At 41.6% G+C, this 15,312-nt stretch overlaps 1 protein-coding gene across 1 annotated transcript in view; it reads left to right on the top strand.

Moving 5' to 3' along the window:
- Positions 1 to 272: 272 nt before the first annotated feature.
- The window catches only part of LOC130117078 (junction-mediating and -regulatory protein-like), a 31,145-nt gene continuing 16,105 nt past the window's right edge, over positions 273 to 15,312 (top strand). Inside the window, exons 1-2 of the mRNA XM_056285230.1 lie at positions 273 to 1,445; positions 6,501 to 6,674. Coding sequence (XP_056141205.1) covers positions 609 to 1,445; positions 6,501 to 6,674 — 1,011 coding nt within the window. The 5' untranslated portion in view covers positions 273 to 608. The remainder of the gene's footprint in view (positions 1,446 to 6,500; positions 6,675 to 15,312) is intronic.

Raw genomic sequence — 15,312 nt, 5'->3', positions numbered from 1 at the left:
GTTTGCCAACGAAGATGAAAACACCGTTCCCTCGCTAAGGGGATGCTAGACGGATCGGAGAAGTTGGACGGAACTGAAAAAAAACCCCAAAACAAATCACACCCCACATCTAATATTAGTCGTTTCTGCGTAGCGTATTTCAAACAATGCACACCGTTTTTGAACGCCGCTTCCAGTCTTTGAGAAGAGGGGTCTGCAGCCGAGGCATAGGGAATAACGGAGCACAGCTGACGGATGAATCCCGATCGGAGCTAGTAAACAAACACCCGCATGTGCCGATCTGAATCTCGCAGTGCTTCAAGGCTACTGGAAAAGTAATCGGCCTGCAGCTGGGATCGCCAAAAAGGAGTCTTGCAGAAAGCAGGTGGGCTGAAGATGGGGTTTACGACAACGCACTGCTCCAAATTCATCTGTATAACCAAGAACGATCGTCTGGACAGTCAAGCGTCCCCGAGAAGTAACATGGTTTGGTTTTAACGTTAACTCTTCGATGACATTTTAAAAGCATAGAGTATCATATTACCAATATAGTACTGCATCCGACTCCAGGGTGGTTTGTTCGCACATACCGTTTCGATATTTCGTGTCATCGTTCTCGTCCTACGAAAATGTCCTTCACAATGGAGGATAATTTGGAATCGGGGTGGGTAGCTGTGCGACCCAACGTTTTTGACGAGAAGGAAAAGCACAAATTCGTTTTCATCGTGGCGTGGAATGAAGTGGAGGGTAGATTTGCGATTACGTGTCACAACAGGACGGTACAGAGAAGGAGCTTTGGAAAGGACCCGCCGGTGGACGCAACAACCCAGGAGGAAGAGGATAAAACAAAATGGCCCAAAAGTCCCATTCACGATAAAGCAGCAAGGAGCAAAGGGGTAAAGGGAGCTGCAGCCAAAGGCTTTGGCGTCAAAACCAAGTCTCCATCGAAGGCAGCAACAAAATCAAGCCCTTCCAAGTCCCATACTGTGAGTCAACCTGCAGCATCCCCAGGCAGTCCTGACGTGGAGGTGTTGGAGTCACTCAGAGATGATCCCCTGTCCTCCACAGTAGACAGTCTGGATTTGGAGGAGTTTGACAGTTTGTGCAGGGAAGACTGCAGCTGGGCTGGACTCTTTTCCTTCCAGGATTTGCGGACCATTCATCTGCAGCTATGCTCTGTAAATTCAGACCTGGAGCCATGCCTTCCTGTCTTTCCAGAGGAACCTGCAGGGATGTGGACTGTCCTGTTTGGCCCGGCGGAAGTCCCCGAGACTGAAATGGATGACCTGTGTTACAGATTACAGGTGTACTTTGGCCATGCGCTTGACACGTGCGGCTGGAAAATTCTGTCGCAGTTCTTGTTCACAGAAAACGATGACCCGGATGAATACTACGAGAGCCTGAGTGAACTGAGGCAGTCTGGGTATGAGGAAGCCCTCAACCGTGCAAAAAAACACCTACAGGAGGTGAGAAGTGGTGTTGCCATATCTGTAGCATCTTGCTACACCCTTATGACCAACTTTAATAGATTGCTCACTTAACGTCAACATAATTTGGCTGCTGAACAACCCGTTTGATCAAATTTAAAGTCAAAAGAAGAGTAGAGATACTAAGGTGGGAAGCCGTAATTGTAACAGAGAGTAAACCCCATTAAGATGATAAGTTTGACAGAAAATGTATAATTCAAGCCATTTCTTTCACCTGCACTTGTTGGAAAGGACAGGTGTTTCAGGATTGGTAGGGCTTGACATAATTGGAGGTGACTGTTGGTTGTTTTTAAACATCAGCTGACTACAAATTTTTTTGATCTATTGGCTGGTACCGATTATTGGCCGATGTGTCACTAAAGGCTTCCCTAGTCGGAACTTTGACCATCACATAATAAAGTAAAGCAAACATTACCAACCATTGTTATTAGTGTCACAATCTTGTGGTTCTCCTGTCAGGTATAGTAGACATAGACTTGGGTATAGGCATAAAGATTCGAGGGAAATTCAATGTATGTTCTACCTATAGGTATGACATTAATATGGTTAATAAAACCTGAATCATACATGAATAGGATGAAAAGAACCATCTGGAAGCTCTGAGTGGAGTAGAATCCACCAGATGTCCAGGATGCACCTTGTGGCAGAAAGAATACCTCACACAGCCGCTAGGAGAGACAAAGAAGGGACAGAAATCATGTAGCGGCTAACCCACTGGTAAACTATCTGATAGGGCAATTGTGTGTATTTTGTGACAGTTGCATTAATATGTGCCCATTCACAGCAACAAACTTCTAAATAATTATGAAGAAGTTGCATGCTGGGAATATTGTCTACTCGGCATGGTTACTGCCTCCTCCTGCTTACACAGCTGAGAGAATCAAGTGCGTGCACACACACATACACACACATACACACACACTCACAAATTAACACACACATGGAAACACACCCAGAATGTTGACACAATTAGGCCCATTTCCAGGCCCATTTTCCTTCTTGAATCAGCCTATTTGCCAGAATGAAGTGCAGAGTCATTCTCTTTGAGCAGGGGCATCACTCCTGTTCCTGAGGCTACGCTGACTTTTTAAACTGTTGGTCAACAAATTTATTGTGTCCCAGTTATTCAGAATATAGCCTTTCCAACATTTATATTTGGCCAAATAGTACAAACTGGGTTTCTGTTTTAGTAACTTTTGACCAATTTCAGATATGTCAGTTTTCTCTCCCGTCTCACTCCTTCTCTCTCCTTCTCTCTCTCTCTCTCTCTCTCTCTCTCTCTCTCTCTCTCTCTCTCTCTCTCTCTCTCTCTCTCTCTCTCTCTCTCTCTCTCTCTCTCTCTCTCTCTCTCTCTCTCTCTCTCTCTCGCCATTTCTTTCTCATTCAGTGTAATTTTTGGTGTTAGGGACATCATACCAGGTAGAACGTGTGGATGCTTGTACCAGAAGACTCAGTTAGTCTGGAAAGAGAAGTGAATTATCAGGACTCAGTTTCCAATCCATACTTTCAGCATACTGCCCACCCCTTAAACAATGTCTCTCTGCTGCTCACTTTAAATAGTGATTAATTGGAGTCTATCTTTCTATCTGAAATGTAATTCATTTTCTTTTGAAATGTAGACAGATAGTAAGTGATGAATACGCAATAACATTTTCTTTTTCAAAGCTGTAAAACAAATATGTTGCTTATGTGTTGACAGGGGAATGAAACAGTCATGCATTTTGAGCTATTAAGAAAAGGACAAGATAATAAATATATCTTAACTGATGTTATGAAGCTTAAATAAATACCGGTTTTGTATCTTTAAGTTAGGTTTAACAAACATACTCTGACAGACCGTGAGGACAATCGGCAGACGCTACATATGCACATAATGCCCATACCTGTAGAAACGGCTGCTCTTATATACCCACAGAAGGCAGTGATTGATTGACTGCTCTTTATATAAACATACATTACAGTGATACTCAGTAGGTATCAAAATATCCCACTGTAATCAATGGTGTGGCCCTGAGTCAAGGAGCCAGACAGTGCAATAGATCCTCTTAGATAGATCCTCTTAGTGCAATAGATCCTCTTAGAGAGGGATATGGAGATAGAGAGGAACAAAGAGCAGTAAGAGAGAGGGAGGAGGGGGAATGAAAGGAAGAAAGAAAGAAAGCAAGAGATGGAAAAAGAAATCATGAAAAGTTTGCAACAGCCGTCTCCTGAAGTAAACACACCATGGACACAAAGGGCTCATATCTGCCTGCCTGTTTAATGGGTGTGCATGTGAAAGAGAGAAACCAGAGACTGCATCCATTTATTGTGATGTGGTGTGTTTATGTGAGTGTCTGGCTGAGGCGTTTCCTTCCCGCTCTATTTTTTGGCAGCAAAGTGAGGTTTGCAAAAGCTCGGATACGAATCACCCACAACTCATTCCATCCTTAACCCTGTCCCCCACCTACTCTCTCTCGCACAGACCATGCACACGCACGTACACATGCACATAAACCCACAGCAAACAGACTGAGGGAAAACCAGACACAGGAAGCGGTGCCTCGCTGCCCTTCCTGGACAAGAAACATCAAATAGTAGAGCAGTATTAGTCTCATGGAGTCTGCATCAACAAAACCCCAAGCTAATCTGCTCTGCTAGTTACCATAAATGCCAATCACCATGGCACAATTTCCAGTTAGTTCCAAGATGGATCCTTCTAACATACTCTAAGGGGGGAACTGCTGATCTCCAGCTATCCACAGCTTAATCTTCAATGACTACAGCAACAGCGCTGTGCAGTCTTTTTTTTTAAACTAAGTCACAGTTGGGTACAGTTTTACAAGGCTGTTATGCACACACACACACACACACACACACACACACATATATATATATATATATATATATATCCATCCATCCATCAATTAGCCGAACCGCTTATCCTGCTCTCAGGGTCGCGGGGATGCTTGAGCCTATCCCAGCAGTCATTGGGTAGCGGGGGGGGAGACATATCATATATCATATATATATATATATATATATATATATATATATATATATATATATATATATATATATATATATATATATATATATACAGTGCATCCGGAAAGTATTCACACCCCTTCACTTTCCCCACATTTTGTTATGTTACAGCCTTATTCCAAAATGGATTAAATTCCTGTTTTTCCCCTCATCAATCTACACACAATACCCCATAATGACAAAGCGAAAAAGGTTTTGTAGAAATGTTTGCAAATTTATTAAAAATAAAAAACTGAAATATTGCATGTACATAGGTATTCACACCCTTTACTCAGTACTTGGTTGAGGCATCCTTGGCAGCGATTACAGCCTCAAGTCTCCTTGGGTATGAAGCTATAAGCTTGGCACACCTATATTTGGGGTATTTCTCCCATTCTTCTCTGCAGATCCTCTTGAGCTCTGTAAGGTTAGATGGGGAGCGTCACTGCACAGCTATTTTCAGTTCTTTCCAGAGATGTTCAATGGGGTTCAAGTCTGGGCTCTGGCTGGGCCACTCAAGGACATTCACAGACTTTTCCCGAAGACACTCCTTCGTTGTCTTGGCTGTGTGCTTAGGGTCGTTGTCGTGTTGAAAGGTAAACCTTCGCCCCAGTCTGAGGTCCTGAGCGCTCTGGAGCAGGTTTTCATCAAGGATCTCTCTGTACTTTGCTCCATTCATCTTTCCCTCGATCCTGACTAGTCTCCCAGTTCCTGCCGCTGAAAAACATCCCCACATAATGATGCTGTCACCAACATGCTTCACTGTAGGGATGGTATTAGCAAGGTGATGAGAGGTGCCTGGTTTCCTCCAGACGTGACGTTTGGCATTCAGGCCAAAGAGTTCAATCTTGGTTTCATCAGACCAGAGAATCTTGTTTCTCATGGTCTAAGAGTCCTTTAGGTACTTTCTGGCAAACTCCAAGTGGGCTGTCATGTGCCTTTTACTGAGCAGAGGCTTCCATCTGGCCACTCTACCATAAAGGCCTGGTTGGGGGAGTACTGCAGAGATGGTTGTCCTTCTGGAAGGTTCTCCCATCTTCACAGAGGAATGCTGGAGCTCTGTCAGAGTGACCATCGGGTTCTTGGTCACCTCCCTGATCAAGGCCCTTCTTCCCCTATTGCTCAGTTTGGCTTGGCGGCCAGCTCTAGGAAGAGTCCTGGTGGATCCAAACTTCTTCCATTTACGAATGATGGAGACCACTGTGCTCTTTGGGACCTTCAAAGCTGTAGAAAATTGTACCCTTCCCCAGATCTGTGCCTCGATACAATCCTGTCTCGGAGGTCCACAGACAATTCCTTTGACTTTATGGCTTGGTTTCTGCTCTGACATGCACTGTCAACAGTGGGACCTTATATAGACAGGTGTGTGCCTTTCCAAATCATGTCCAATCAATTGAATTTACTAGAGGTGGACTCCAATCAAGATGTAGAAACATCTCAAGGATGATCAGTGGAAACAGGATGAACCTGAGCTCAATTTTGAGTGTCATAGCAAAGGGTGTGAATACTTATATACATGCAATATTTCAGTTTTTTATTTTTAAGAAATTTGCAAAAATTTCTACAAAACCTTTTTCACCGTGTCATTATGGGTTATTGTGTGTAGATTGGTGGAAAAAAAAGGAATTTAATCCATTTTGGAATAAGGCTGTAACATAACAAAATGTAGGGAAAGTGAAGGGGTGTGAATATTTTCCGGATGTACTGTATATATATGTATATATACACACAGGTATAGGGAAAAAAAGGCTTTAATACATTGCAGTACAGGCCTGTTTCGTGCGTCGCGCACTCATCAGCTGCTAGTTAGCAGCTGATGAGTGCACGACCTGTATTGATATTCCACTCCTCATTAGTTGAGCACTTATAACAACACCATTGATGGTTTCGGGAAAAATTTTTTTTTTTTAAAGTCCGTTTTCATCCATCCCAGTCCCTCTCTCTTTTTTCTCATTCTATTCATTTTCTCATTGTGTGTGTGTGTGTGTATGTGTGTGTGTGTGTGTGTGTGTGTGTGTGTGTGTTTTGCAGTTGCTGGAGAAACACAGGGCCATGGACAGTATGGTGGAGCTGTTAGAGGTATATGAGGAGGAGGACCAGGCCTATGGAGGGCTACTGGAGGCCTCAACGCAACTCTACCAGTACCTGCTGCAGCCCTTCAGAGACATGAGGGAACTAGCCATGCTACGCCGACAACAAATCAAGGTAATGCACACACACTCATACACAAACACACCAACACACACAGGAGGCTGGTGGACTTAAATGATGTGGAAAAAAACAGACAGTAAGATAGGTTTCAAGTCCAAATAAAAATAAAATAACTAGAATAGATGGTAGATAATTGATATTCTTCACCTAACCCATTCTATTGGTAACAATTTGAATGGAGTGGTATTTGTCTCTGGGTTTCGGGATTTTTTAGATGTAGGCTATTCTGAGTTCCTGGAGGGGAAGTTGACTGTTATGCAGGTGGGCAAAGTTTCAGACCTGTCTTTCTCTACAGCCTACAAAGAACACTGACGTGCACTCATAAAACACAATGGATGTTCAAAGGAAATCCTCATGCCCCTTAAAATAGTTTCTACTGCATATACGGTATGTGTGTGTTGGTGGTGGTGGGGGTACATAGTGTATAAATATCATGCGATAGAGGGTCCAATGTTCAGAAAAACATGCCATTTTGAGATATCTTTCATTACAGAGAGACTGTCTACTGAATGAAAGGAGGAAAGAGTCTTTGTTCAACTTTTGCAGTGCTGATCGCACATTTATATTTAGCTATTTGACTCATACATGGCACATCAGTAATCATCAGCCCCCTGCATCACAGTGCTGTGCGCACACATGCACAAAGTGTGCTCACAGATATTAATGCTCAACCTTGGGTCATAATATCTCCCTTTCTCTTTCAGTTTTAGCCCTATTCCATACTATCCTTTTTACATACCTCTGGGAGGTGGCAGCTGGGAGTTGACTGAAACACTGAGAGCTGGAACAAAGCCCCATGGAGCTCCAGTTTCCTGCAGTCTCACAGGAGCATGAATAAGTCATGTTGTCTGTGGGCCTATAGGTTTACTACTGTGGCAGGCAGCAGCTGACACACACTTGGATCAGCAAATGAAGCAAACATAATGGAAAAATAGAGGGCAAAGTTAGGTCAGGGAGATTTCACACTTGCATACTTTGCTGCAGTTAGATGAACCCTCTAGATTTTGTTCATGTGGGGATAGGAGGTATAAACCCTGAAGTATGATAATTTTTTTAGGTGAGAACACTGTTGGAGCAGAAAAGTAGATAGGGAAACTCACATTTTGAGATTTTCAGGGGTGAGATGTTCTGACATTGATATTTTTGTCATTCACACTTTATGAAATGTTCATGTGCTGCAAGACCATCACTCTGTTTTTACTTTGTGTGGAATAGCCATATATCTACATGTCTACTAAAGAAATCAATCACTGACAGCAGATTTAATGGATTTCAAAATAGATAGTTAATTTAGGAAACTTTATAGAAAAAATGTAAATGGCAGAATTCTTTTTGTTTATGTAACTTCTTGTTAGAATATACATTGTAACTTTGCTGACTACATCCGGAACTGCCGTAGAGGCTTGTCATTCTCATTATAGCTATGTCATGTCACATGTAAATCCTGAAGATTTACATGTAAGCCAACATCTTTTTTTATCATTTCTATCTATCGCGTATTTAAGAGACTAGCTAATGCATAAAAAACCAAACTACGAACACTTTAGTACTTGCACATTTGAATGATTACTGTTCTCCAGTACTTTCCAGGGAAAAAAGTCCAGGGAATCAGAGTTTGTACAAAAATTCAAAGCAGAGGAGGGATAGGACAGTTTTTTATAGCATTAAATGAAAAGGCAGGCTGTGCAAATGTGGTACCCTGTTGAGGGACACTACAGTCCTACACGTTAGTAACAAATATTTCATCAGTAGCTAGAACTCAGTTTTAACTATGTTTTGTATTTGGAGGTGGAGACTGTGCTGACGCAACAGTGCAGCTGATTCATCACCAATGGGTCTCTTTGATTTGTGGAGGTCAAACTCCCAATGCAATTACCAGTATCAACAGAACGTCAATCTTCAGCCATGCAGTGTTTATTGTTATTACTGTATCTGCTTGGAAAAAGCATCACTGCTGATTCAGACCAATTCAAAATGCCCAACAGATGAGAAAATGTCTGTGAGTATGGTTCGAATATGATGGCCATGAGATACTAATGTTCATATTGATTGGATAATATTTCTGATGATTTTCTATTTTTCCCCCAGCCTTCACTGCTTTCACACATTATGGCTACCATTTTTGCCGGGTGGAAGTGGTGATTTTGGGTTGGTGTGGACTTGTTGGTTAAGCAAGCTGCACAGAGAAAATGTCCGTCTCACAGCTAGCTGCTGTTTGTCCTGGCTGCTCTGTTAGTCAACCAATAGGCCTCCGAAACAAGTGCAGTGACTGCATGTGTTTCCCGTGTACGTTTCTCTCTCAAAGCAGGAACATACTTGTGGTGCTTGGTTAAAGGTAGCTGTGGCTGCTTCCTCCCCTCACACTATTTCTCCACTAAGCAGACGTTTGCCAGGATGTGAACTCTTGCTTACTGCCACGGTGTTATTGCACCTTTTTGTCTTAATTGCATTCTGGCCCATTTGCACATAAAGACAGGACTCTGTGATTTTTAGACAAGAAAGGAAACAAAAGCCATAGGAATTAGAGGTTCCACAGGTATTTGAACTGAGAGGATTCAGAGTCCACAGTGTTAACCAGTACTCCCCCGAACCTCCAGTCAGCCAAAATTACAACAGTGAAGTGATTGAAACCTCACTTTTGAGCTCCATTTATAGCCTGTCATACTGTTCATAGCTTGAGCACACATGCATGGCTTTCTATAGCTTTTCCAGAGCTCATTTTATTCCTGATTGCTAGTTTGTTTTTCTGTATCTTATTTCCCAAAGTGTTCACTTCATTTCCTCAGTATTTGAGTTCTATAAATATGCAATGCTGTGACACATTTATGCACCAAACATCATATAATTACCTTCAGGATAAACTTTGCAGGTGGCTGTTATTTTAATTATTTTGCCCCAAACACCCTTCACTTCCCTTACTGCGCTTTAAGAATCCAAGTGCTTTATGGGATAGTGTTAGTGATGGTCTCTAGACTGCCTACACCCATTGATGGAGTGATGCTGTTTAAGTCAAGGTTATACGGGTTCTATTGAATTTTTAATTCACACTGAGGAATTCTGTTTCCAGAGAGCTAGCAATTAAATCATGGAACATTATAGGGTGTCCATTCACAGTCCTAGTCTCCTTTTTCACTTGACTTTTTTCTTTTCTATTGATCTCGTCTCTTCTCTTCTCTTCTCTTTTCTCTTCTCAATTATTGGTTCCCACACAACAAACTAAAAGTGATAAAGATAAGTAACAGACTGGACTTCTGATATAGAGGGCCATTTTTATTATTCATATTAAAAGGTGCGGTTTTGAAATGATTTCATTAATGGTTATGCTGCATGCTGTGGAATGTTGTTAACCCATGATGAGTACTTTCTTTTTTTTCAACGTTTATTTGGATGGAACAATGTACATTAATCAACATTTGAACAAAAGTAAATGTACCTGAGTTAGCTAAGAGGTTAGTTTCTATCAGCAGTCCCTTTGCCTGATGTTGTTTGGCATCCTAGGATAATAATACAACATGCAGTAGGTAGAGAATATACGACAGTGTGATATATAAAAACAAAAAATAAAAATAAACCTACAGCATAGTTAATATACAAGAAAAACAAGAGTAAACAAAAAATATATACAGAAATATACAGAATATATACAGAAAATATATACAGAATATACAAATAATGTAGAAAAAGATAATAATGATAATATAGAAAATAATATATATAAAAAGCAGACATACAACACAACTAATGTACAATGCAGTTAAACAACATATTAAAAGTTTGTACAAATAGCATCAATGTTGACATTGTTGGTTCCTAATAAGCCATTTCTAGACATTACACTTAAATGATTAATAGGATGGGTACTCTCTAATTGATTGTGGTACTGAGTTCCATTGATTTGATGCTCTAAAGGAGAAACCGGCCTGGCTAAATGTAGTTCTCCTGAGTGTGATTGTGCAGCCCCCTCTAGCTTCTCCTCTAGTAACTCAGTTTGTGGAAGATTTGAAGTTGATGAAGCTGGACAGAGGAGGAGGAGCTAAACCATGTATGATCTTATAAAATTAGCAGACATTTTTGTATTTGATGAGGTTTTCCCAGCTAAGTAGATTATGCTTTTTTAGAATATGGCAATGATGAAAACTGAATGGCTTCTTGTCTAAGGTTTTGAATGCTTGTTTGTATAATGATTCCAGTGGTTTTAATGCTGTAGAGTGTGTGTTAGACCAGCTTATCAGACAAACAACCATAGAGTGAAAGCATATCTTTGCTGCCTCAGTTGATAGGAAGTCTCTGGAAAACCTGAAATTTGCCAAACTAAACGTTACTTTATTGCAGACCCTTTTTATGTGGGTTTTGAAGCTGAGGTTTGAATCTATGTGTACTCCCAAGTATTTGTATTCTGAGACAACTTGTCTCTCTCCCTGGATGAGAATATCTTGCTCTACATTTATGATGTTGCCTTTTGAGAAAAACATACAAATTGTTTTCAACACGTTGCAGACAACATTGGTTAAGCCAAGTTGTGACCTTCAACATAACATCTGTTAACTTGATTGCAGCCTCTTCTTTAGTTTTACCATGAGTAAAAATAACTGTATCATCAGCATAAATTAAGATGTCACATTTCCCACACACAGAAGGTAGATCTTTAATGTACATGCTGAATAGGATTGGACCCAGTATAGAGCCAGTTGATAGATCTAGGGAATTAGATGTATAATTATCAATTTTATAATTATCAAAGTTGGGAGCGAGATGAGAGGTAGCCTCTGATAAGATTGGCAAATTCTGTAGAAAGATTGAAATTGAGTAGTTTATGAAGTAGGGTGTTATGATTAACATTATCGAATGCTTTCCATAGATCAAGGAACATCTAAACATCTAAATCATACCGGAGTCAGAATCAAGGGTGCTAACCATTACATACGGAAGTATGCACAAACGTCGAGAGGTTTGACCTTTATTTTCAGTTGCCAGATATATAGTAGCTTATTGCTGTGCCTGTTAGCCCCACGTGTTTTCATATAACAGTGTTTTCTCTATGGGGGTTATACCAGAACCAATTTCAAATGGTGCCAAAAATGGTGCCAAGAAAACCTAATTCAACTTTTCCACCGTAGTTAGTTTTGTCATTGATCAGGCCAGATAAAAAAAAAAAACATTTTGAACATACTTCTACTCTTTACTAATTTAGTTGAAAATTATCACTGTGCATTATGTGATCATCAGTAGTCAAGTCAAGTTGATTTTATTTGTATAGCCCAATATCACAAATTATTGCCTCAGGGAGTTTAACAGCAACACAACATCCTGTCCTTAGACTCTCGCATCGGATAAGGAGCAACTCCCTAAAAAAAAAAAAACCCTTTAGGGACCGCGGTGGTGTAGCGGTCTAAGCATCGGCTTTGTGTCGATGCAGTTGCCCACTGAGGACTGGGGTTCGTGCCCCGGTCTCGTCAGATCCAACTATGGCCGGACTCGATGAAGCAGCAATCATTGGCAATGCTGTCCTCGGGAGGGGGGCGGAGTCGGCTTGTGTTCGTCACGTGAATGCGTCTGTGTGTGTCAGAAAAAACAGTGGTTCGGCCTGGAGTCGCCTTGTCACGAAAGTGGGGAGGCGGTCTCCTTCGAGACTGCCGGCCGGAGAGATGCAGTTGGTGAACGCATGCAGTACGAGGGTGGGTGTTTGAATTAAAATAGGGATTGATTGGCCACTAAATTGGGAGAAAATCAGAAATAAATTTAAAAAAAAAAAAACTTTAACAGGGAGAAAAATTAGGAAGAAACCTCAGGGAGAGCAACAGAGGAGGGATCTCTCTCCCAAGACAGACAGCGTGCAATGGATGTTGTGTGTACACAAATTACAGAATACAGCATTGAAAGAGGATAACAGAATTATAAAATATATGAAGAATATGATGAGGAGGATGCCAAGCAGTGTCCAGACGCACCGGAACAGCCTAGGACCTGAGCCACATGACCATCATCACCATGTCGACCTGGCAGGAGGACAGACTACACATGCACACAAGGGAGACTCAAATCAAACCATTCATATACCCGGGGGAAGAGACAAGAAAAGGCATTAGTCACACATCTGGGTGAGAGAAGGATATAACATTGAAACAAGATAACAAAATTATATGGATTTATAAAATATATAAAAAGAAAATGTGATGAGGGGGATGCCAAGCAGTGTCCATTTGGCGACCACTATCACCATGTAGACCTGGGAGGAGGACAGATTGCATGTGACACAAGGGAGACTCACATCACACCGTTCACACACAGAAGAAGGGAAAGGAGAAGACATCATTCAGAGAGCGAGAAAAGACATGTGAGAGAAGAGAACAGTTTGCAATCGTCAATAATCTATATGCTATAATCTTGTCGGCAGAACAGTGCTTGGTAAATTCATTGAGACAGAAACCGACCCACCATGCAGTACAGGTTGTGAAGCACTCAACTTAAAGGCAACTAGTTGTAGGCTAAGGCAAAAAGATGGGTTTTAAGTTTGGATTTAAAGGACTCAACAGACTCTTAATTGTCTAATGGCAGCAGTCAGGTTATTCAACAAGAAGGGGGCCTGATAGGAAAAGTCCCTGCCACCAGCTAATTTCTTTTTAACTTTGGGTACATACAGGAGCCCTGTATTTTGAGAGCAAAGGGCTCAAGATGGAATGTACGGTTCAAGGCCTTAACACCTCCCTCTGCAACTAGGTGCTAAACTTCCTCATGGGGAGGCCACAGTCAGTGCAAATCGCAAATTGGCAAGATCACCTCCAGGACCATCACACTGAGCACTGGTACTCCACAGGGCTGCGTGCTCAGTCCACTCTTGTTCACCCTGCTGACTCACGACTGCACAGCATCATCCACCTCCAACCTCATTATAAAGTTTGCTGATGATACCACAGTGGTAGGTCTCATCAGCAACAATGATGAATCATCATTCAGAGTGGAGGTGGATCAACTGGCGGCAAGGTGCAAAAACAACAACCTCTCCCTAAAAATAGGAAAACTAAGGAGGCCATTATTTACTTTAGAAAGACCAGCGCCAACCATACCTCTCTGACCATCAATGGTATGGATGTGGAGAGAGTCAGCAGTGTTAAGTTCCAGGGAGTTAACATCACAGAGGACCTCTCCGGGCCCTCACATGTCACGGCACTCTCCAAGAAGGCCCAGCAGCGTCTTCACTTCCTGCAGTGTCTGACGAAGGCAAGTCTCCCACCACCTGTCCTCATCACATTCTACAGAGGCACTATAGAGAGCATTCTGACCAGCGATATCACTGTCTGGCATAGGAATTGCAAGGCCTCTGACCGCAAATCCCTCCAGCGGATAATGAAGACAGCTGGAAAGATCATAGGAACTGCTCTTCCATCCATCCAGGTCATCTATGATGCACGATACACCCGGAAGGCTCTTCGCATCGTGAAGGACCCCACCCACCCTTCCCACAGCCACTTCACCCCCCTACCCTCTGGCAGGAGGTACCGGAGCATCCATGCTGCCTCCACCAGACTATGCAACAGTTTCATTCCTCAAGCTGTGAGGTTCCTCAACAGTCTGAACACTTAGACCTTCTATAAAATGACTTTTTGACCTTCTTACTCACTGTCAGTGTCAGGTGTGCTTTTGATGTTTAGGTCTGTGAAGTACTTCTTGTTTTTAATGCACTTTTTGTTTTTAATATTTATTGTGTATTTGTTTTTATGTGGCACAGGGGTCCATGTGAAACATAATTTAATTCCCTTGTATGTATGAGACATGCATACAAGGCAATGACAAATAAAAGCAGTTTAAGTCTAAGAAGATCAGACAAGTAAGATGGGGCAAGCCTATTTAGGATTTTATAAGTCAACAGAAGCACCTTGAAGTCTAATCTAGCATGGATGGGAAGTAAATGAAGGGAGGCAAGAATTGGCGTAATATGGTCATATTTTCTGGTTTTAGTTAGAATTCTAGCCATAGCATTCTGAACCATCTGAGGACCTTTAGTACTAGCATGTGGCAGACCTGAAAGCAGAACATTACAGTAATCAAGTCTGGATTAAATAAATGCAAGTATTAGAGTCTCTGCATCAGCCATAGGCAGGAAAGACCAAATTTTAGCTATGTTATGTAAGGGAAAAAAGGCACTTTTGGTGATTTCTTTAATGTGCTTATCAAAGGAAAGGCTGGGATCAAAGGTAACACCAAGATTTTTGGCTGCCACACTTTGTGAAATTACAGACTTCTTGATTGTCATTGTTACTTGATCAAATTGGTGTCTGTGTCTAGCAGGGCAAATGACCAGCATCTTGGTTTTATCCGAATTTAAAAGCAGAAAGTTTAGTGACATCCAATTTTGCACAGCAGCCAAGCAGGCCTCTAAACTAGTCATTTGAGTATGATCATCAGCCCTTATAGGCACATACAGCTGAGTATCATCAGCATAGCAATGGAAATTTATTCCATAACTGCGTATAATTTGGCCAAGAGGTGAAATATAAAGAGAGAAAAGTAGAGGGCCAAGAACTGAGCCTTGAGGTATGCCATATTTAACGTCAGAGAATTGTGTTATTATAGCAGACACAATGTGTTCTTCTAGATAAGTAGGACTTAAGCCAAGAGAGAGCTAAGCCAGAGA

This window comes from Lampris incognitus, chromosome 1, assembly GCF_029633865.1.
Source record: "Lampris incognitus isolate fLamInc1 chromosome 1, fLamInc1.hap2, whole genome shotgun sequence".
In the NCBI taxonomy this organism is placed as follows: domain Eukaryota; kingdom Metazoa; phylum Chordata; class Actinopteri; order Lampriformes; family Lampridae; genus Lampris; species Lampris incognitus.
This window is presented reverse-complemented; position numbering and strand designations above follow the sequence as displayed.